A 23,816-nucleotide genomic window follows, 5' to 3' on the forward strand; every position below is an offset into this window, starting at 1 on the left:
CTCCTTAATCAAAGCTTAATTTCCATCGTATTTTCTGACAGCACTGCACATAATGAAGCTCGTCTGCCCTCAGCTTAAACTCATGTATACTGAATGAAGTGTGCACTTTCATCATTGTTATCGCTGTTTTTTCTCACAGCCTCCTGTTCTCAGACAACAGTCTGTGTGTAAAACATTTCTGTTTGGCCTTGAACCTATTTAAAACCAAATGACACCGGTGTTATTTCAGCCACTATTTTTAATTTTAGTCTCAGTTTTAGTCTTTAATGAAATACATTTTAGTTTTAGTCACATTTTAGTCATTTCTAACCTTTTTAATTTTAGTCTAGTTTTAGTCCATAAAAATCCTCACATTTTAGTCTTTACTTTTCGTCCAAGCATTTATTTTCTTGGTTAAATCTGGTACCAAGTCATGGTGGTGTGTTCTCTGCTCTCTGCCAAACCTGGGGTCCCTGCTTTCTACAGCTGAGAGGCAGAATAAAGACAGATGTATTGTTTTTAGACAGATTTACTCACAGTGGAGAAATATCATGGATTTTAATTGTCAGACGAAAACTACGTTACATTTAGTCAGTCTTAGTCATTAAAGATCTATTTTTGTTAGTCTTAGTCTTTCTCATGGGAAAAAAGGTGTCAAGGAATAGTTTTAGTCATAGTTTTAGTAGACAGAATTAACACTGAATGACACACAGAGCTCTGATAGGAATCGTCTCTGATGGAAGCGTAGGCTTACATGCCTGAGTGTAAATTCTAATACAATGAGTCTAATGTCTAATACATGTTCCCCGATTTCTGCCTCGTACTTTTCCTCATTAAGGAAAATGAGCGTATTCCCATGGTCAGGGGCAAACGAGAGGCCAGCCTGGTCACCAGCAGTCCAGCAGACCTTTGTTCACCTTCTGAACAAAGGAAATGGCATGCCAGCTTTTCCACTCTGGGGAGTCTCTCCGTATGAATCCCTAGTTTGTTGGACTGTTGTGCAGACAGTTCTTCACATTCATGTCCGTGCTGTCAGTGACGGTAAATGTTGTGTACTGATCCCAGAGGAATCAGTCATATTCGAGGTGTGACTCTCAGCTGCAGGTTAATGGAGCACCCTGTCAGGCTTATGGAGGACAGGTATCAGGTTTATATCAATGCTCCAGCAGTGTCTTAGCTAATTAATCAATCGCCAGTTTACATTATCATCCTATCAAGCATCAAACCAGGTTTTTTTTTTTTTTTTTGATTTTGTCGTCCTTTTTAGGACTTCAAGGCATCATCAGAAAACTAAGTGTATGTGATAAAGCTCAGTCTGGGATGTTTCAACACTCTCTGGATTCTGAAGTGACTGCTGTTACTGTCTTTAGCTATGAGTACTGGTGGTAGGGCTGGAAAAAGAATTGCAGATTGGATTAAAATCGCAATTATGGCCTGTTGCAATTCACAAATCGCAGATGTAACAATATTTCTTTAACTTGAAATGTGTCAAAATACCAGTTTAATAGATCAAATTTTGCAGCAGCAGAGATTTTATTCACATTATGCAAACATTCAAGTGTCATTTTTTCATAGTGGTTTACAAAAATCCTCCTTTTTTGGGTTTATGTACATTTTTCTTAATAAAAATGAGTGACATAAAAATGATAACGCCCTTAAACAAAGTAAATGACATCACATTAGCAATATGAGCAAAAATATTTAGCTCATTCTGTCTAAAACTGATGAAGTCTAGCGTTACTTCACTAAAGTCATACCCCAGCTGTGATCAGCTCATAGCTAGCCTCACCTCCTCCACCCCAGCCGCCTCCTTTATAGACTAAAGCTTCACCTCCTCCACCCCAGCCTCCTCCTTTGTAGACTGAAGCTTCACCTCCTCCACCCCAGCCTCCTCCTTTATAGCTTAAAGCTTCACCTCCTCCGACCCAGCCTCCTCCTTTATAGCTTAAAGCTTCACCTCCTCCACCCCAGCCTCCTCCTTTATAGACTAAAGCTTCACCTCCACCCCAGCCTCCTCCTTTATAGACTAAATCTTCACCTCCTCCACCCCAGCCACCTCCTTTATAGCTTAAAGCTTCACCTCCACCCCAGCCTCCTCCTTTATAGACTAAAGCTTCACCTCCTCCACCCCAGCCTCCTCCTTTATAGCTTAAAGCTTCACCTCCACCCCAGCCTCCTCCTTTATAGCTTAAAGCTTCACCTCCACCCCAGCCTCCTCCTTTATAGCTTAAAGCTTGTTGCACCCTCATATTCAGATTTACCCTACTATGGATTAATTACTTCAGAAATAATTTCATTGTTTTCAACACACATGGTCTTTTTTTATTGAATTATTTATTGCTTAAATTTTAAAAATCCATAAGATAAACCTAAGAATAATCACATATTACATCGCAATCACAATATTGGGGAAAAAATTGCAATTAGATAATTTTTGCAAATCGTTCAGCCCTAACTGGTGGTTGTGTTAGTGATAGGGATGCGTGCAGTTAAAATCGTTTATCAAATTAGCTGGCGCGGGATTTACTAGTCGGTTAAACTAATTATCTATCATTTTTTATGATCACAGGCTTGAAATCCTGGTCTATAATGCTCTTTTAAACTGTAATGAACCTCCCGCCACTAGAGGGTTGAGCTCACGTATGACTACTCATCCGATGTGAAAACACGCCAAATATCAAAGCACGATATTGATCTGCAAAGAGGAACGAAGGTGGGTGGCGCTAGCTTTTAATGCTGGCCACGCTGTAGAGAGTATACCAGGCTAACATCACACCCACTGACACAATGACCTGTGAGGAATCTGACTGTTTTCTGGGGGTTTCTCCTCTTTAGACTCGTCAGTTAAACCAAATGAGACGTTTAGCCGAATAGGGAAATAGACGTTTAGGAACATCCTTAGTTAATGACACATTTTTCCAGCTGTTTTTCTGCTAAATGTCTGAGCAATAATTCCATCAGGAACAGAGAAGTCAGACAGACTGGCTGCATTATGATATAAATATAACCTTTGAGGAAACAGTTAGAACGACTTCCAGACAGGAACTATTCATTTATATTTCTGTTACTCAGTCTGACTCATGGACAAGCGAGAAATACTTGCTCTGTGTCTGCGTGAGGGACTGGTACGTCTACGCTGAACGCAGCGTGGTTGTTTGTTGTGAACAACCAAAGCTTGACTTAGCTCTAAATGTTGATGGCAGATATTCCCCTCAAATTACACATGCTCCACTTTTCAGACTTCTGTAATTCTCCTTTAGTCGTTCAAACTGTTGCACAGCTCATAGCATCCGTGGCTAACTCCACAGCAGCCTGCTCATTGTTTCTTTAACAACACACCTCTCCTGTTTGCTGTTTTCTGCCCAGGGCAGTGTGTAGCTCCACTCTTACACACAACCTAGAGATCGGAGGTTTTTATAGGACACAAACTCAGGCTGAACCCTGTTCTGACTCAGCTAATCCTTCTGAGAGGGGCTCAGAGGGGACAGGACTGTACTGAAGAGATCTGACCAACAATGAGGGCTGAGAGGCAGAAGATTGGGGATGGAGACTCTGGCAAAATATATCATTCTGATTTCTTCTATAGCCATATCTGTGTGCATAATTTAACATCCACAGCAAAGGAGTTTTAATTCTGGAACTGAAGAATGTGATCCAAGTTTTTCACGCTGATTTTTCCTTAAAGAAAGCAGGAATTTTACAAACAATGGCTGTCCATGATTGGTTAAAGATATAATGTCAGACTAGCCCACTCATCCAAAGCTAGGAAGACTCAGGAAACAGTCTAAATGTCCTTGAGTTAAAGGGAGCATGTGTAAGTATGGACTAACAGAAGCAGTCCAAGCTCAACCAGCTGTTCACCCTCTACAGGTTAACGTCCACGTCTCCATGCTGAAGGAGCTGATGCATTTCTGCATCTATACGACAGGTTAACTAGATCAGACAAGGTTTTATTCTCTCTTCTGTATATCCCCAGTTCATCACTGAAGTTATGGCAAGACCCTTTACAGCAAGGTCAGGTCTAGACCGCCCCCCCTTCAAGGGCAGGAATGTGCATCTAGTTGATGAAACCACTAAAGCCTCGCTGCTCTAGTGAGAGTCTGTCTGTCCTCTTTATTGTTTACATCCAGGCAGCACAGCAAGGAGGGAAGGTCCAGTCACCTGGGCTAAAGCCTGAGCACGTCTGGCTGACATTAGCGCCATCATCTACTTATATAAATAATTTGCTTGACCAACTTGTAATTCTGGTTCTGAGTGATGGTGCCAACATGTAATCATTTAAGCAGTCATGCACCCGTTTCTAAAGTCAGGAATGTAAACAAGTGAAGACATCTTCATGTTAAAAACCTTCTTCTATATTTCTGTAATGTTTTAAGGAGTCAGATAGAGTTTTTCCTGACTATGACGGGGGGATGGAGCTCTGTTTGTTAACCAAACCAACCAAACGCCTGTATCGACCTTTCAGAGCAGATGGATTGGCCAGATTCCATGTCTGCCTTCAGGCAGATCCATCATGCAAAGCTCCAATCAGAAACTACGTCCCCAGTCAAAGAGTGACTAACCTGACGTGACGGTTTCTACATCCACTGGGAGATATTCCACATCATCTCTTGTACAGTCAAAATATCTCAAATACTGATTTCTTATTGATATTGATTAATGCAAAGTAAACAGGTTGTTATGGATGAGCCCTCTCTGGGTTAGCTGAGCCACCTCCATGACAAACCTGCTGACTGTACATTATCCCATACACGCTACTGCTTAGAACAAGCCTTTCCTTTTTGGAACATTTTTATTTAAGCTATAAAACTAAAAAACATCTCCATCTGGACATATCAATAATCATGTTTCCTCATCAAGATTGTTTTTGGAACAGTCTAAATCAGTCTTACTCTACCCTGCTCAACCAAAGAGCCAAACTGTTGAAAAATACCTTTGCAAGAGCCACAATCTAAGTGAAAAGTGGCAAAACGGCTTGAAGTAGTGATAAAAATAAATTTAAAGTTGGTAAAAGTAGTCCAAAAGTGGTAAAAAAAAAAGGACAACAAAGAGGAAACAAGTGGTACTTAATGGTAAAAGGTAGCATAAATTAGCGAAAAGTGGTGAAAAAATGGTGAAAAGTGGCAATAAGGTGGCAAAAAAAACGAGAAGAATGACTGAAATGTGCAAAAAGCAGTCAAGAGTGGCAAAATAGGGCAAAAAATAGGAAACAAGTGGTATTTCATTACAAGAGGTAGCTTTAATGGGCAAAATGGTGAAAATATGGTGAAAAGGGGCCAAAATGGGTTAAAAGTGGCAAAAAACGGGAACAAAGTGTCAAAAAGAAGTGACAAAAAAAGGGAAAAAAGTGGTATTTAATGGCAAAGGTACCTTAATTGGGTGAAAAGGGGCAAAAAATGGTGACAAATGGCAAAACAGCTTGAAGTAGCAGTAAAAACAAGTTAAAGTTAGCAAAAGTAGTCCAAAAGTGGCAAAAAAGAAAAGAGAGAAAAGTGACTAAAATGGGCTAAAAGCAGTCAAGAGTGGCAAAATAGGTTATAAAAGAGGAAACAAGTGGTATTTAATGGTAAAACGTAGCTTAAATGAGCAAAAAGTGGTGAAAAAATGGTGAAAAGTAGCAAAAATGGTTCAAAAGTGGCAAAAAGGTGGCAAAAAAAAAACGAGAGAAAAATGACAAAAATGTGCAAAAAGCTGTCAAGAATGGCAACATAGGGCAAAAAAAGATAGGAAACAAGCGGTATTCATTACAAAAGGTAGCTTTAATGGGCAAAAATTGTGAAAAATAGTATAAAGGGGCCAAAATTGGTTAAAAGTGGCAAAAAGAAGTGGCAAAAATAGGCAAAAAAAAAATAGGAAAAAAGTGGTATTTAATGACAAAGGTAGGTAATTGGGTGAGAAGTGGCAAAAAAATTGTGACAAAGGGCAAAAAAACTGGATATATGTTGCAAACATGGAATAAACGGGACAGCAAAGTTTGACCGTTAAAGCCTTCTGTTTAAGTCTGGGGAACAAACTGATTACTGTGACTAATTTCTGTGGTCAAACTTTCCCTTTTTAAGGGTTTCTGGGGGAATAATGTTTCAAATTAAGACAAAAGAGCCACAAATCATCACTAAAGAGCCACACGTTGAGTAACACTGTTCTAAGTACTGGTACCAGTATGACAACCACTCAGGTACAGGTGTGCTACCAGGTAGTGCTTGGTGAGCCGGGGTCCAACCAGTAGGCCACATTTAAAGGCTGAATATCTGCATGTGAAGCTAAGACAGCTCAAACTAGGAAAAAGAAAGGATCTTTTTCTGGTTCTGGGGTCAGAGGGGTCCACAGTGCAGGTTTGGGGCCGTTATCAGACAGAACTCTCAGGGAATGTGAAATAAAGGGCTGCTGAAAGACTGATGTAGGCTAATCTGTGAGGATAAGCAGAGCTTCCTTCCTCTGTCGATCTGTGTGTGTTTTGTTTTGGAAACTTGCTCTTTAGTTCATGCTGAGCCAGCGTACTGACAGCACAAACACAGACACACACTTTGACACAATAACACACACTCTTGGCGTCAGGACGATTGTGGGAAAGCATGAAATTTAGCAGGAACCTCAACACTGAGTCTGTACGTGTTTTTATATTTTATGCTGATGATAGCGGGATAACGGGTTGGTGACCCAGCAGCACGCCACTCTAAGTTATCATCATGTGTAAAGAAAGGTCCACCTGTCATAAACAAACAAAGAAAACAACAATCAATATAATCCATACAAAGGGGGACGATGGTCGACACACGGTGTGTGCCAAAAGTCTAAAAATGATATAAACCTGTGCTGGAGCTCACCAAATCACAGTGCTCCTGGATATCTGCCCACTTAGATCAGCATGAAAAAGCACCTTATGAATGGAAATGCATACAAATCAGTGGTCAGACCGACGGTTCTAGTAATATGAACGTCTGCAGCAGCAGCAGGGTCGCTGACAGTCAGAGAGAGAAACCACGCTGCTGCTGCTGCATTCAGCCAGTCCAACAGTGCCAAAACATCCACCCTTACAGCATGTCCTACCTAACTACCAGTATGGATCTGTGGGGGCTGATGCCCATGTTAGAGAATATAAAAAACCCATAACTCATATATATAGGTCAATTAGATGACTTTTTTTTATTGATTAATAAATTAAACAAATAGCTGCTTCTGATACTTTGAGTGTAGTTCAAACACGTCTTACAAAGATAGAAACTGAAGGCAGAGAACATTGTACTATTTTCATCTACTTTTATTGTCCAAAAAGAAGAATCATGAATAAAATGCTGTGCACAAAGGCAGTAAGCTGCACAACGTCCACGTCCACCTTCTTTTGCCATCTATGAATAAAAAACACACAGACATAAATATGGGTTGGTAAAAAATAGAATAAAAAATTACAAATATTTCAGCCATTATGTTTTTCTCTGTTTCTGTGACTCTAGCTCGTACACTCCCTGACCCTCGTTAGACTGAACCTCGGACTTCAGTCGTTGTTGACTGTCAGACAGCTGATCGTTCTTCTGTGCTTCTTATTGAGATGGACGTGGACTAGAGCGTCACTGAGGAGTCTGTGATGTATAGCCAACCCCACTCAGCACCAGAGGGTCAAAATATTAGGAACACCTCTTACAACAACAGCAACACTCCCTCTAACCTCAGTAAAGAAAAAAGAATAATCTCTGACAGTTGACATGAGAGTCATGAATTTACTCCAGTGGAATCTGTGGTACCCAGCCAGTGGGACCGTGTATGTAACCGTATAAGAGTAAGGTTACACCAGGGTTGTCAAACTCAAGGCCTGGGGGCCAAATCCATCCCCGGCCCACCCGATCATATGATATTTTTATTCTAACTGGCCCACCAGTATGAGGTCTGCAGATTTCCTCCAGTATAAAAATGTAAACTTAACTGTGATGATTTATAATATCTTTGTTGAGTCATAAAAATGAGAAAAAGGAAACAGTAAATATAATTTAATAAAAAGTCAGGAACATAGGAGAAATTTGTGTTTTCTCTATATTTTAAATTTTGCATCACCCATGACTAAAAGTTATGGTTTTGACCATTTAGTTCATATTTTAACCTTAACTTTGACTTTTTCTCTCATGGTTTGACCTTTTACATTCATAATTTCACATTTTAAATCGTATTTGACCTTTCAAGTCATGATTTTGACTTTAATGTAATGTTTTGATCTTTTTCAGCTCCTAATTTTATCTCTGTAATTACCTTTAAACTTGTGATTTTTAATGTTATTTCCTTACACTTTTAAAACTCATGAATTTGAAATTTAATCTCATACTTCAGCATTTTAAGCTCACAATTTTGATGTTTAGCTCACATTTTGATTGTTAAATATCATAATTTTGAATTTATCTCAGTTTTGCTGAGCATTTTAACTCTTAACTTTGACTTTTATCTAATTTTTTACCCTTAAAACTCATGATATTTAATTTTATTTCATATTTTGACTTTTAAAACTCATGACTTTAAAATTTTATCTCATATTTTGACCTTTAAAACTGATGATTTTGACTTTTATATCATATTTTGACCTAAAAATCTTGGTTTCAGAATTCTATCTCATACTGTGTCTTTTAAAAACATTATTTTGGCTTTAAATGTCATGTTTTTACCTTTAAAACTTATGAGTTTGACTTTTTATCTCAGGTTTTGAGTTTTTAACTTATCATGTTGACCTTATAATCTCAAAATTATTTAGGTTGACAGTCAATAGTGAAACATTTACCCTGTTCAGCCCTCAGGTTAGACCCAAATTCAGAATCTGGCCCCTGCTGTGATTGAGTTTGATGCCCCTGGTTTACAGCAATGTTGGTGATCTTTTGGGTCCAAGTGTGCGGAGATGGTTTAACACTGGTGTTAAACCATCAACACTGAAAAAGTGTTGGATTTCAAACTCCACAAGTGTTCAAATGTCAGAGTTTTTACAAAGGAAAAAACTATTTCAAATAAGACATAGGCCAGTAATTTTATTCCACTAATCTTTGTTCCTTTAGTTTCCTCTTTTGTTGTCTTGTGTGTAACACACCACAGGCTGTAGCAACTATCACAGGCAGTTCTGAGTAACACAAGGTTGTTTTGCTGTTTGTTTGTTTGTTGTTTGTGTTGTTGTTTTTGCTGTTGTTTGCAATTTGTGCTGTTTTTGTTTGTTGTTGTTTTTGTTGTTTGTTGTTTGTGCTGTTGTTTGTGTTGTTTGCTGTTGTTTGTGTTGTATTGTGTTGTTTTGTTGTTGTTTGTGCTGTTGTTTGTGTTGTTGTTTGAGGAGTTTTTCTGTTGTTTGTTTGAGTTGTATTACAGCTTGTTGTGTTGTGTTGTTTTTGCTGTTGTTTGTGCTGTTGTCATCCCACCATGCTGTGCTGTTTGTGCTGTTGTTTGTGCTGTTGTTTGTGTTGTTTTTTGTGCTGTTGTTTGTGTTGTTGTTTGTGCTGTTGTTTGTGTTGTTTTTATGCTGTTATTTGTGTTGTTTTTATGCTGTTGTTTGTGCTGTTGTTTGTGCTGTTGTTTGTGTTGTTGTTTGTGTTGTTGTTTGTGTTGTTTGTGTTGTTGTTTGTGTTGTTGTTTGTGTTGTTGTTTGTGTTGTTTGTGTTGTTGTTTGTGCTGTTGTTTGTGTTGTTGTTTGTGCTGTTGTTTGTGTTGTTGTTTGTGTTGTTGTTTGTGTTGTTTGTGTTGTAGTTTGTGTTGTTGTTTTTGCTGTTGTTTTTGCAGTTTTTTGTGCTGTTTTTTGTGTTGTTGTTTTTGTTGTTTGTTGTTTGTGCTGTTCTTTGTGTTGTTGTTTTTGCTGTTGTTTGTGTTGTTTTTTGTGTTGTTTTTGCTGTTGTTTGTGCTGTTTTTTGTGCTGTTGTTTGTGTTGTTTTTTTTGTTGTTTGTTGCTGTTTGTGCTGTTCTTTGTGTTGTTGTTTTTGCTGTTGTTTGTGCTGTTGTTTTTGTTGTTGTTTGTGCTGTTGTTTGTGTTGTTTTTTGTGCTGTTTTTTGTGCTGTTGTTTGTGCTGTTGTTTGTGTTGTTGTTTGTGTTGTTTGTGTTGTTGTTTTTGCTGTTGTTTTTGCTGTTTTTTGTGCTGTTGTTTGTGTTGTTGTTTTTGTTGTTGTTTGTGTTGTTGTTTGTGTTGTTGTTTTTGCTGTTGTTGTTTGTGTTGTTTTTGCTGTTGTTTGTTGTTTGTGTTGTTGTTTTTGCTGTTGTTTGTGTTGTTGTTTGTGTTGTTGTTTGTGTTGTTGTTTTTGCTGTTGTTTGTGTTGTTTGTGTTGTTTTTGTTGTTGTTTGTGTTGTTGTTTGTGTTGTTGTTTGTGCTGTTGTTTGTGTTGTTGTTTGTGTTGTTGTTTTTGCTGTTGTTTGTGTTGTTGTTTGTGTTGTTTTTGCTGTTGTTTGTGTTGTTGTTTGTGCTGTTGTTTGTGCTGTTGTTTGTGTTGTTGTTTGTGTTGTTTTTGCTGTTGTTTGTGTTGTTGTTTGTGTTGTTTTTGCTGTTGTTTGTGCTGTTGTTTGTGTTGTTGTTTGTGTTGTTTTTGCTGTTGTTTGTGTTGTTGTTTGTGTTGTTGTTTTTTCTGTTGTTTGTGTTGTTGTCTGTGCTGTTGTTTATGTTGCTGTCCATTGTTGTAGAGACTGTTTCAGATGTCGGTGCAGACTGGCTGTTTGGGCTGAAACATGACCTTGACTTGCTCTGCTGCTTTCTGCTGCAGACAGCTCTGCTGCTCTTTGCATTGCTGGCAGGCAGGCTGACATACACTGAGGCCATTGTGGTCTTGTGCTTGTCTGGCATTTTCAAACACTGACCGCCCTACTATCTCATCCTTGAGCATGAGCGGATAAAGAGGGTGACTGTCCTGCTGGTACTCAATGAGACTCAATGACTGTCGTCAACTGGCCCTCTCCAGAGCAGGGACACACTGCAGAATAATCTGCAGATTTACTAACACAGAGGATGAGAGACTGAGCAGCCCTGCATAATCAAAGGAAAGATAAGCAGCTAGAAAGGCAGAATACGACAGAGCCATCACTGGCTGCACAGTCCAAATGTGACACATGTAAGAAAGGAATCTTTGTGTTTCTAGAAACACAGAGTGATAACTACATCCACATTCAGAACATTTTTAACATTAACAAGGACTAGAGCATGGGTGTCAAATTCAAGGCCCGGGGGCCAAATCTGGCCCATGGAACAGTGAAATCCGGCCCGCAGGATGATCTGATATTTCTGTTCTAACTGGTCCATCAGTCTGAGGTCTGCAGATTTCCTCAAGTATAAAAATGTGAAGTATCTGCGATGATTTAAGATTTCCTTGTTAAGTCACAAAATCTGAAGAAGTAAGGAGTAAAAATGTTTAGATAAGAAAAAAAGAATGTGGGAAAAGAAATTAATTTGTGTTTTAATTTCATATTTTCAATTTAGCATCTCACAAACAGGACTCAAACTTAGGATTTTGACTTTTTATTTCATAAATTGAGTATTTCAACTCATAATTTTGACTTCTTATATAATATTTTGAGCTTAAGATTCATAATTCTAATTTTTAATTCATATTTTGACCTTTTTAACCAATTATTTTGTATTTTACCTCATATTTTAAACTCCTAACTTTGACTTCATAATCCCATAGTTTGACCTTTTAGACTCACAATTTAAAATGTTGAATCATATTTTGACTTTTAATTTTATGATTATGAATTTTATTTGGTATTGTGACCTTTTAAACTCATGATTTTGACTTTCTTTCTAGTATATTTGCCTTAAAAAACATTATTTTTCTATTTCAGTTTCATATTTTGACCTTTTTGAACTAATAAATAAACTTTTCTCAGATTGTGAGCCTTTAAAGTTATCTTTTTAACTTTTTTAATGTCAAATTCATTTATCAGTGCTAAGTTTTGCTGACCCTGTTGGGCCCTCAGGGTAGACCTGAATCCAGAATCCGGCCCTTGCTGTGATTTAGTTTGACACCCCTGGACTAGAGAGCTATGTGGGCCCCAAGGGGCCCAATACGAACCTTGTGGGGTTCTGCCATTTCTGCAGGAAGGAGCAGGCAGTCCGTTAAATGGTCTTGAGCTTGTATAGCTCAGGTCAAACCCCCCATTCACACACTGATTGCAAGGGTTGCTATGGAGAATTGGCCGTCAGTATTAACTGATCTTATTCATACTCATCCATACCCATTTACACACCACCGACGAAGCAGTAGGAGCAAACCGGGGTGAAGTGTGAAGTGACACATTGAACATGTAACTGCAAGAGCTGGGGTTCAAACCCTCAACCTTCTGATTGCAGGACAGCCAACTCTATTATACCAATTATAGGTATCATTAAAGCATTTATGATTCCCCTACTTTAGTATCATGGTGACTAATGTCCAGAGAGCAGGAGCGCAGGTTTGTTGACCAAGGTGAAGGGGGGCACACGGACACACAGGCCGACTCCATACATGAAGAAACACTTTAGGGACAGGATACATGTCTGTCTCTCGTCTCTGTCCTCTGGTTTGCACCATAGCTTTGTTTTACATGGTGAAAAATGCTGTCTAGCATATGTGGGGCTTAGCTGACTGCAGCATCAGTATTTTTACTTTCTGTGTGTAGCTGTATAGTTGCTGTCATCAGTTAATTAGATGCTTTTGCAACAAGCCCAATTTGAATCTGAATGTGTAACATGAATAGGCATGATTTGTGATGTGTGTTTGGGGTGTGGATGGGTGTGGAGTACATGCACTGTGGGAGTGGGCAGTAATGGTCAGAAACCCAGAGGGAATAGACATGAGTGAGATTAAGACAGAAGTCCCACACAAGGCTCTAGCCCAGAGCAAACAATGTATTTCTCCTAACATCCACGGGGATTTTAAATACTTGTTGTGAGCCCATTTCAGGTTTTGTGATGTCAGGTTGAACTGTTTTCAAACAGAAGCTGTATTACGAGTTGAACAGGTCTAAGCTCTGCTTCAGCAGTTTTTCATGCTGACTGGTTGTCCTTGAACAAAACACTGTTGTTGCTGAAGAAGCCAGATAACAGTGCTTGGAATTAGCCTGGTATAGATGTAGTTAGCATTAGCCTGCTATAGATGAAGTTAACATTAGCCTGGTATAGATGTAGTTAACAGTAGCCTGGTATAGATGTAGTTAGCATTAGCCTGCTATAGATGAAGTTAACATTAGCCTGGTATAGATGTAGTTAACATTAGCCTGGTATAGATGTAGTTAACATTAGCCTGGTATAGATGTAGTTAACCTTAGCCTGGTATAGATGTAGTTAACATTAGCCTGGTATAGATGTAGTTAACATTAGCCTGGTATAGATGTAGTTAACATTAGCCTGGTATAGATGTAGTTAGCATTAGCCTGCTATAGATGAAGTTAACATTAGCCTGGTATAGATGTAGTTAACATTAGCCTGGTATAGATGTAGTTAACAATAGCCTAGTATAGATGTAGTCAATATTAGCCTGGTATAGATGTAGTTAACATTAGCCTGATATAGATGTAGTTAACATTAGCCTGGTATAGATGTAGTTAACATTAGCCTGGTATAGATGTAGTTAGCGTTAGCCTGATATAGATGAAGTTAACGTTAGCCTGGTATAGATGTAGTTAACATTAGCCTGGTATAGATGTAGTTAACACTAGCCTGGTATAGATGTAGTTAGCGTTAGCCTGGTATAGATGTAGTTAACATTAGCCTGGTATAGATGTAGTTAGCGTTAGCCTGGTATAGATGTAGTTAACATTAGCCTGGTATTGATGTAGTTAACATTAGCCTGATATAGATGTAGTTAACATTAGCCTGGTATAGATGTAGTTAACATAAACCTGGTGTAGATGTAGTTAACATTAGCCTGGTATAGATGTAGTTTACATTAGCCTGGTATAGATGTAGTTAGCGTTAGCCTGATATAGATGTAGTTAACATTAGCCTGGTATAGATGTAGTTAACATTAGCCTGGTATAGATGTAGTTAACATTAGCCTGGTATAGATGTAGTTAACAGTAGCCTGGTATAGATGTAGTTAACATTAGCCTGGTATAGTTGTAGTTAACAGTAGCCTGGTATAGACTTAGTTAACATTAGCCTGATATAGATGTAGTTAACATTAGCCTGGTATAGATGTAGTTAACATAAACCTGGTATAGATGTAGTTAACAGTAGCCTGATATAGATGTAGTTAACATTAGCCCGGTATAGATGTAGTTAGCGTTAGCCTGATATAGATGTAGTTAACATTAGCCTGGTATAGATGTAGTTAACATTAGCCTGGTATAGATGTAGTTAACATTAGCCTGGTATAGATGTAGTTAACATTAGCCTGGTATAGATGTAGTTAACAGTAGCCTGGTATAGATGTAGTTAACATTAGCCTGGTATAGATGTAGTTAACATTAGCCTGGTGTAGATGTAGTTAACATTAGCCTGATATAGATGTAGTTAACATTAGCCTGGTATAGATGTTGTTAACACTAGCCTGGTATAGATGTAGTTAACAGTAGCCTGATATAGATGTAGTAAACATTAGCCTGATATAGATGTAGTTAACAGTAGCCTGGTATAGATGTAGTTAACAGTAGCCTGGTATAGATGTAGTTAACAGTAGCCTGATATAGATGTAGTTAACAGTAGCCTGATATAGATGTAGTTAACATTAGCCTGATATAGATGTAGTTAACAGTAGCCTGGTATAGATGTAGTTAACATTAGCCTGGTATAGATGTAGTTAACGGTAGCCTGATATAGATGTAGTTAACAGTAGCCTGATATAGATGTAGTTAACAGTAGCCTGGTATAGATGTAGTTAGCATTAGCCTGCTATAGATGAACTTAACATTAGCCTGGTATAGATGTAGTTAACAGTAGCCTGGTATAGATGTAGTTAGTGTTAGCCTGGTATAGATGTAGTTAACATTAGCCTGGTATAGATGTAAATAACATTAGCCTGGTATAGATGTAGTTAACATTAGCCTGGTATAGATGTAGTTAACATTAGCCTGGTATAGATGTAGTTAACATTAGCCTGGTATAGATGTAGTTAACATTAGCCTGGTATAGATGTAGTTAACATTAGCCTGGTATAGATGTAGTTAACATTAGCCTGGTATAGATGTAGTTAACATTAGCCTGGTATAGATGTAGTTAACCTTAGCCTGGTATAGATGTAGTTAACATTAGCCTGGTATAGATGTAGTTAACATTAGCCTGGTATAGATGTAGTTAACATTAGCCTGGTATAGATGTAGTTAACAGTAGCCTGGTATAGATGTAGTTAACATTAGCCTGGTATAGATGTAGTTAACATTAGCCTGGTATAGATGTAGTTAACCTTAGCCTGGTATAGATGTAGTTAACATTAGCCTGGTATAGATGTAGTTAACAGTAGCCTGGTATAGATGTAGTTAACAGTAGCCTGGTATAGATGTAGTTAACATTAGCCTGGTATAGATGTAGTTAACATTAGCCTGGTATAGATGTAGTTAACATTAGCCTGGTATAGATGTAGTTAACATTAGCCTGGTATAGATGTAGTTAACATTAGCCTGGTATAGATGTAGTTAACAGTAGCCTGGTATAGATGTAGTTAGTGTTAGCCTGGTATAGATGTAGTTAACATTAGCCTGGTATAGATGTAGTTAACATTAGCCTGGTATAGATGTAGTTAACATTAGCCTGGTATAGATGTAGTTAACAGTAGCCTGGTATAGATGTAGTTAACATTAGCCTGGTATAGATGTAGTTAACAGTAGCCTGGTATAGATGTAGTTAACAGTAGCCTGGTATAGATGTAGTTAACCTTAGCCTGGTATAGATGTAGTTAACAGTAGCCTGGTATAGATGTAGTTAACAGTAGCCTGGTATAGATGTAGTTAACCTTAGCCTGGTATAGATGTAGTCAACATTAGCCTGGTATAGATGTAGTTAACAGTAGCCTGGTATAGATGTAGTTAACAGTAGCCTGGTATAGATGTAGTTAACATTAGCCTGGTATAGATGTAGAGAGTTTGAGTGGTAACTCTCTTTATTATGTTGTTTTTGATTTCATTTTTAAATTGTCATAAAGTTACTGTTATTATTGTAAGGAGCTCTTATTTCATTAAAATCACTTCAACATCTGGAGACTTTGTGCATGAGTGAGGCGTTTCACATGGTAGCAGCTTAATAAAGCTCCATCTTTCACACAGTGCTCTGATGATGGCTGTGACACCAGGCTGACGTGAAAGAATATGACTGTTAAACACCATCCCCCGACCTGGAGGTCACATTTAAAGGTGTACAGCTGCCCTTTGACCTGTTGAATCCTGGCTGTATGATGAACTCTGACCTATTTAGTCTGTCTGCCTCAGCCACTGTTTGTGGAAATCATGTGTTTCTGTTTGACTGGGATCTAAATAATCAATATGGCGTCTTCTTTATAGCAGCAGAAGTGCAAACGTAAACACTCTGAAGTAAAAGCTGAAGAGTTGATCTCTCGTCTCATATTCATGTTTTGATGTCAAACACAAACGTTTTCAGTCTACAGTGAAAATAAAGTAAGGGAGGGGAGTGTACATGTGTAGACCAGTCCTCGCTGTCTCTTTACTCTCTGTGGAAAACGTTTTAAATTTTTTCATTGAAACACTGCACCGCTACTCCAGTGTAATGCTGTTATTGCCATAATGCCACAGACAGTGGATGAAAGACACACCAGAAGCTTTCAACACCACTGCATCTGATGTCACACTGATGTCCACGGTTCTATCATTTTTACTGACGTTACATTATCAGTGAAAGTAGAGCCAGGCTAACAGTCGGTGCGTCACACAGTGGGACGTCCATGCTTAAACCACGGGCATGTGTGGGTACTGACAGAGGCGAAGCCTCGAGGCTGCTAACTTTCCTTTTTGTAATTAAAAACTACTCTCTCAGTCTTAACCAAGTGCCTTTTGCTTTATGACCTCTGTTGAGATGTTGTGGGAAAAGATGAATTTCAGTGTGATTATTTTTCTCCTCTCTGTCTTCAGGCTTTCAAAGAGATGCTGTACGCTGCTCAGGACCAGGCGCCATCTATTGAAGGTATATGCACACACACACACACACACACACACCGAAACACACTGAAACACACACCGTCCTGGAGGAGAAGAGTCAACATGAAGGGAGAGCACTTAACAAATGAACTCGTGTGCTACATGTAGCCTACCTCAGTAGCTTTTTCTGACCATGTTCAGCTACATTTGGTCTACATCTTTAGTTTAAAATTAAAGGTCACTGCCTTGAGCTGCCTGTTGCTCACACAGCAGGGTGTAGGTGTATCGTCTAGAGCAGGAGTGTCAGACTGTTGGCCAACTCCGGCCCCAGGGCCTCAAAATCATAACATACTTCTATTACTGGCCAAACAGTAACTCTGCAGATTTCCCCCAGTATAAAAATGAAAATTTATCCTTGATGATTAAGAATATCTGTGTAAAATCAGAAAAATCTGACAATGTAATGGGTAAAACTATTTAGATAGTAGTTTGTAACATGGGAAGATATTCATTTGTGTTTTTATCTCATAGATTCAATTTCACATCTGATGATCATAAATTAAACCCTTTTGATGTTTTTATTTCATAGTTTGACTTTTTGGATTCATAGTTTTAAATATTTATTCATAATTTGACCTCTACAACTCATGATTTCAAATTTAATCTGATTTTTTACCTTTAAACTAATGAATTATATCTTATACTTTCCACGTAGTTGTTATTTTATTCTTACTGGTCATTTTTATCCTAAATTTCATTTTGACGAATTTATGGATTTAGAACTACAATAGAAATAACGGTGTACATATTTTTCATCTATAAGTGCTGTTATCAGCCAGCAACTGTTTCTTTTTATCCTAAATGATCCTGATTGAATCATTATCATTAACTCTTTATTCATCCACACACACTGCAGTAGCCTACTGCTCACCTACAGATGAAACCTCCTCTTCATCTCTCTCTATGCTGCTGTCTGTGTGTCTACTAGGGCTGGGCAGTTAATCGCAAATTAAATCACAATATAACCTGCTGCAATTTTTAAATCACAGTATAACCTGCTGCAATTTTTAAATCACAATATAACCTGCTGCAATTTTTAAATCACAATATAACCTGCTGCAATTTTTAAATCACAATATAACCTGCTGCAATTTTTAAATCACAATATAACCTGCTGCAATTTTTAAATCACAATATAACCTGCTCCAACTTTTAAATCACAATATAACATGCTGCAATTTTTAAATCACAGTATAACCTGCTGCAATTTTTAAATCACAGAAGGAGCAGTATTGCTCTGACCTGAAATTTAAATACCAGTTTAAAACTTTTTTGCAGCAGAGATGTATTATATATCATGCAATCATTCTAGTGGCATATTTTGAGAATAGTGTACAAAAAATATCATATTATCTTCATTTTTAATAAGGTTTTTCTCGCTAAATATGAGAATTATATAAAAATTATCATTCCCTTTGATACAACAGTTCATATCCAATTTGCAAAATAAGTCAAAATAATCACAATTAGATATTTTTAAAAAACTGTTGAGCCTTGTTTTATCTAATATTGTGTTGGCTAAAGTAAACAATGAATTATTTATTATTTTTGTTGGAAAATACATGAAATGAGGAACTTCAGAAATAATTGTATTTCAAATCGCAGTATTGGGTAAAAAAGTCGCAACTAGATTATTTTCCCAAATCGTTCAGCCCCACTGTCTACGACACAAACAGGAATGCAGTAGAGCTACATGATAATCACTCTGAATATCCATGAGAGAGTAGAATCAGCTGATGTCAGCCTTTCTCCCTCTCTATGAGTGACATGGATGTCAACAATCTCATCTTTCAGACAAATGCGCTCTCCTACCCTGAACCTTACATTCATACACACCAGAAATATTTAAATCATCATCAAATGTATTAATATTTCTGAATAATAACAACAACATCACAGCAGCAGAGTAGAGAATAACAATAAAACGTGATTTTACCTGTTTATTTAACTCAAACAGCCCGCGACTGATCCCTTGGCTTCCTTTCTCTCTGTTTCTATCTGATGCTGTTAAATATAAACGTGTCTTGGTTTTTCAGGCTGTTGTTGACGTTATCACGGCTCACGTTCTCCGCTGACACCACTTCAGTCCTCTTAGGACCTGACGGACGCTTTAGATTCCCTTTGTAAGGTTTTCTGGGGGAATAAAATTTCAAATTCAGACATAAGAGTCACAAATCATCACAAAAGAGTCACAAATCATCACAAAAGAGTCACAAATCATCACAAAAGAGCCACAAATCATAACAAAAGAGCCACAAATCATCACAAAAGAGCCACAAATCATCACTAAAGAGCTACATGTGGCTCTAGTGTGCGTTGTGTATCCCTGGACTCGACCGTGTCCTGACCTTTGTCAGACAGGAAATCACCGGTGTGTGCTGCTCCGTAGAGGCACGATAGGCCTATCTGTGAAAATGTAGTTCTAAGTGAATGAAAGAGCCACACGTTTATGGATAAAATATACAGAACTGTCTCGATAAAGAACGAGGAAAAATACTCATTTGATGCTAAAAATGTTTCCTTTATTTCAAATTTCTGGCACAGCTGCAGAGAGGGGCGGGGAAAAAGAGCCGCGGGTTCCTGACCCCCAAACTACGCAGACAGAGGATGTGTTTCCTCTGTGGCGAGCGGGACGATAGAACCGTGTTGTAGGGAGTGAAATCACAGTGGCTCATGGATAACAGAAAGCTATCAGGCAGATGTTTTCTGTTTCTGTTCTCTACAAACTGAACAGAGAGAGTGCAGCGACACGGCCTGCTTGTTCCTGAAATGTCACGGAGGTCCACGATTACAAACAAGCTCTCATTCCTGCTTCTGCAGACATCGCTCTGCCTCATCCTGCATTATTGCTTCATTGTGTCTGTAACAGCAGCTGTGGTATGACCAAAGTTTAGGGCACCAGAGAATCACCAGATTTCTTTGAACCAGTTGTTAGAGGCCTCATTTTTAATCATGTAATAGCAGGCCTTTATGTGCCCCTAGGCTGCACTTTAGTCATTCTAAAAACTTGGACTGCTGCTGCAGGTCTTTCTCCTATTCTTACAACATTTACTTTGATTGCTTTAAGTGCCCATATTTAGAGATGCCATGCAGCTGAACCTAACAACTTCTGGTAAATCACTGCCAGCCACAAATCCATGCAGGGATATGATTCTCCTGGATGAGTCTGGAATTATTGATTTTCTGAGCTTAAAGGTTGGACCTCAGTGTTTGCCACCCAACTACATTAGCTGACCTCTTTTTACTTCTTTATCTTCTGTCTGTATAAGACAGTTTAGGACCAAAAACCCTCATAAACATCTGAATGATAAAACTACCGTCACCTACAGCTGATCACAAAGAAAGAGGCGTAACAAAAAGGAAGTTAGATCTGATAAATGCAGTGCCTTCTATGCACATTCATTGATTTTTAAGTCAGTCAAGTGTATTTTTCACAGTTTGTGTCTTCTATCATCTGTCAGCAGCTCTCACATGAACACACAGAGTCAAAATACAAGCAGAAGAGGAGGCAGAACATGTGGAGTCATCCATTTCTTCATAAACTCCATTAAAGCTGCTGCTCATTATTTCTACCAAGGTTCTGTTCAGTCTCCATGATCAAACAGGTGACTGTCACTCCTAACTCGAAGAAAACTCCCTGTCAGACTGCTGTGACTCTCTAATACGGCAGCGAACAGCCATGGTGCATCCATGGCATTAACAGACCAAATTACAGTGCTAATGGCTAACATCATAGTTTCTAATAGGGGAGTAAAGGTCCGGGTATTCATACCGTACCGATTCAGTACAGGACTCTCAGTACGATACATGTAGAACAAAGCTCATACATGGACGGAAAACCAGAGCACAACTCACAGTCACGCTGACCTGGCAACCACACGACCACAGCAACCACACAACCACAGCAACCACACAACCACACGACCACAGCAACCACAGCAACCACACAACCACAGCAACCACACAACCACATGACCACAGCAACCACAGCAACCACACAACCACACAACCACAGCAACCACAGCAACCACAGCAACCACACAACCACAGCAACCACACAACCACACAACCACAGCAACCACAGCAACCACAGCAACCACACAACCACAGCAACCACAGCAACCACAGCAACCACAGCAACCACACAACCACAGCAACCACAGCAACCACAGCAACCACAGCAACCACACAACCACAGCAACCACACAACCACAGCAACCACAGCAACCACACAACCACAGCAACCACAGCAACCACAGCAACCACAGCAACCACACAACCACAGCAACCACAGCAACCACAGCAACCACACGACCACATGACCACAGCAACCACAGCAACCACAGCAACCACAGCAACCACACAACCACAGCAACCACACAACCACAGCAACCACAGCAACCTACAGCATCAGCCTGAGTATTCCCAGATAAAAGTGTCCTGTTTAGGAACACTTTGTTTCCAAGTAAAACACAACAGTGGACAAAGACAACAACAGTAGCACTGACATTATTCAGCAGCTGTGTTGCTGACAGCACGTCATCCAGCGGACCAATCAAAGCAATTGAAAAAGGAAACCACTCAAACAAGAACGTCACTGTAACGAGGAGGAACAACAAAGTCTCACCAGCCGGTTATGAATTTCCTGTTCTTTAAGATCGTTTTATTAAAACAATGCTGCTCTGGTTTCTAACCGTACTTTTACCTTCAACCGTCAGCCTCAGAGGAGGGAGAGGAGACTCCATCATGTCTGCAGCTACGTCACGGGTAAAGTTATCCTCAGATTCCTCACGGCTCCAACCTCTTTATCCACCAAGACGGGCTGTGGGCCAAACATTGTAGTAGGTCCCAGTGGTTAAAAAAGTAATCCAGCGCTGAAGTCCGTGTTGAAATTGGCAGGATAGACACTAGAGCCCAACCGATATGGGATTTTTGGGGCCGATGCCGATATCCAATATATCGGCCGATATCTGATATGTTGGCTGATAACCGATATTTTGGCCAATATGTGAAAGAAGAACATTGATATACACAGGATATATACTGTACATGAACACAAATGTGGACATGTGAATAACCAGTTGCATTTATCTTTGTTTTTTGCACAAAGATGCAACTTAGATGACATGAAAATGCTGTATAATAGTCTTATACTGTGGCTGTGGACAATATTAGACAGGAAAATGATAAATGGAGAGTCATATTTACATCGTTGTGGCAAATATGCACATAGAATATGTTAACAGTGTGTTTCTTGATAACCCTGAGGAAATGTGCCTGTTTTATAAAGTTGTTCTCTAAAGATCTACTAATAGTGAAACTTTCTGCCTCCACACTGGTAGAATATGTCACAGGAAAGATAAACACCGTATGAATGCTTTTCTGGTTTGTGCTTTTCAAAGTAAAAGCCTGGTTTAGCATTTCTATAGAGAAACTCTGTTCACTTGTACAGAACGCTTTTATTTTGAAAAGTTCCTGACAAACTTCCACTGTACACTGAATCAAGTTGCTTTTAGGGGATTTTATTGAGGTAAAACGTATGAAGGACAGGGCTTTGAGAGCAGGGAGGTGCGGCTGACATGCAGAAAACTCGAGCCCTTTGTGAAAGCCGCACTGGCAGGAACCAGAGCTGACATGCATGGCACACGCAAGCAGCAAAACACGCTCCCAGTCTGACACGGGCGTTAGTCCCTACTCTGCTGCAGTCGAACTGCGTGAGGACGAGGCTGTCTGTGAGTGATTAGGGATGGGGAGAGGCCCACGGCAGCAGTGCTGCCTGGTGAGAAGAGCAGCAATGATCTGTGCTTTCACATCAGAGTCTCCAAAACTCTCCAGTAACACCAGAAAAAGTCCCTAGATTTGTTGCCAGTCACTTTTTTTGAAAAAGAGTCACCAGAGGGGTCTGAAAACTCGCTAAATATAGCGACAAAGTCGATAAGTTGGCAACACTGAGTGAGGGAGAGCTGCTGCTGCACTTTGAGGGGGAGGGCCAGGCACTCGGGCTGAGTCCAGCATGGAGACACACAGAGCGACAGGAGCAGAAACAATCCCCATTATTTCTGAAGTTCCTCATTTTATGTATTTTCCAACAGACACGAGCATTAAATCTTTCTATATTAAACCAACACAATATTAGGTTCAAGAGGAGCTGAACAGTTTAAAAAATATCTTATTGTGATGATTTTGACTCGTATTGCATTTCAGATATGAATTCTTGTATCGAGGGAAGTGATCATTTTTATGTCATTCTCATATTCAATAAGAAAAACATACAAAAATGAAGAAAATTAGATTTTTGCAGACTATTCTAAAAAATGGCACTTAGATTATTGCATGAAATGTAATGCATAACATCTGTGCTGCAAAAAAAAGTTTTAAAACTAGTGTTTCATTATATATATATTTTTAACACCTTTATTTGTGCTTTTAAGTTTGTACATTGTGGGAATATGATATGTAATTCATACCTATTACCATGAGAAAAAGACAAACAAAAAGAAAAGAAGATAAGAGATGGAAAGAATAACAAAAATAAATTAAAAAAAAACAAATGAACAAAAATACATGCAAATAGAAGTGGACAATCACACAAGACAAGACCAAACAAGCAGGATAATGCAGATAGTTTGAAGCTTGAAATGCGTGCTGCATACTGTGAAACTAGTATTTTCAGGTAAAAGAAATGTTGCACCTTCTGCGATTAGAAAATTGCGGCGGACCATATTAGGATTAAATCTAATTTTCATTGATTGCCCAGCCCTAAATGTGAACTAGAAAATGA

The 23,816-nt window shown here is 38.9% G+C and overlaps 1 protein-coding gene across 2 annotated transcripts in view; it reads left to right on the forward strand.

The window, feature by feature from the left end:
- Window positions 1-23,816, forward strand: part of LOC121520051 (xenotropic and polytropic retrovirus receptor 1 homolog) — a 67,752-nt gene that overhangs the window by 11,611 nt on the left and 32,325 nt on the right. Inside the window, exons 1-2 of one of the 2 annotated variants that reach the window (XM_041803283.1) lie at window positions 7,855-7,858; window positions 16,970-17,021. In XM_041803283.1, the coding sequence (XP_041659217.1) occupies window positions 16,982-17,021 (40 nt within the window). In that variant the 5' untranslated portion in view covers window positions 7,855-7,858; window positions 16,970-16,981. Of the gene's footprint in view, window positions 1-7,854; window positions 7,859-16,969; window positions 17,022-23,816 lie in introns of those variants that run through there. The other variant, XM_041803282.1, reaches the window with a different exon arrangement.

The sequence above is a fragment of the Cheilinus undulatus genome, linkage group 13 (assembly GCF_018320785.1).
Source record: "Cheilinus undulatus linkage group 13, ASM1832078v1, whole genome shotgun sequence".
Lineage (NCBI taxonomy): Eukaryota > Metazoa > Chordata > Actinopteri > Labriformes > Labridae > Cheilinus > Cheilinus undulatus.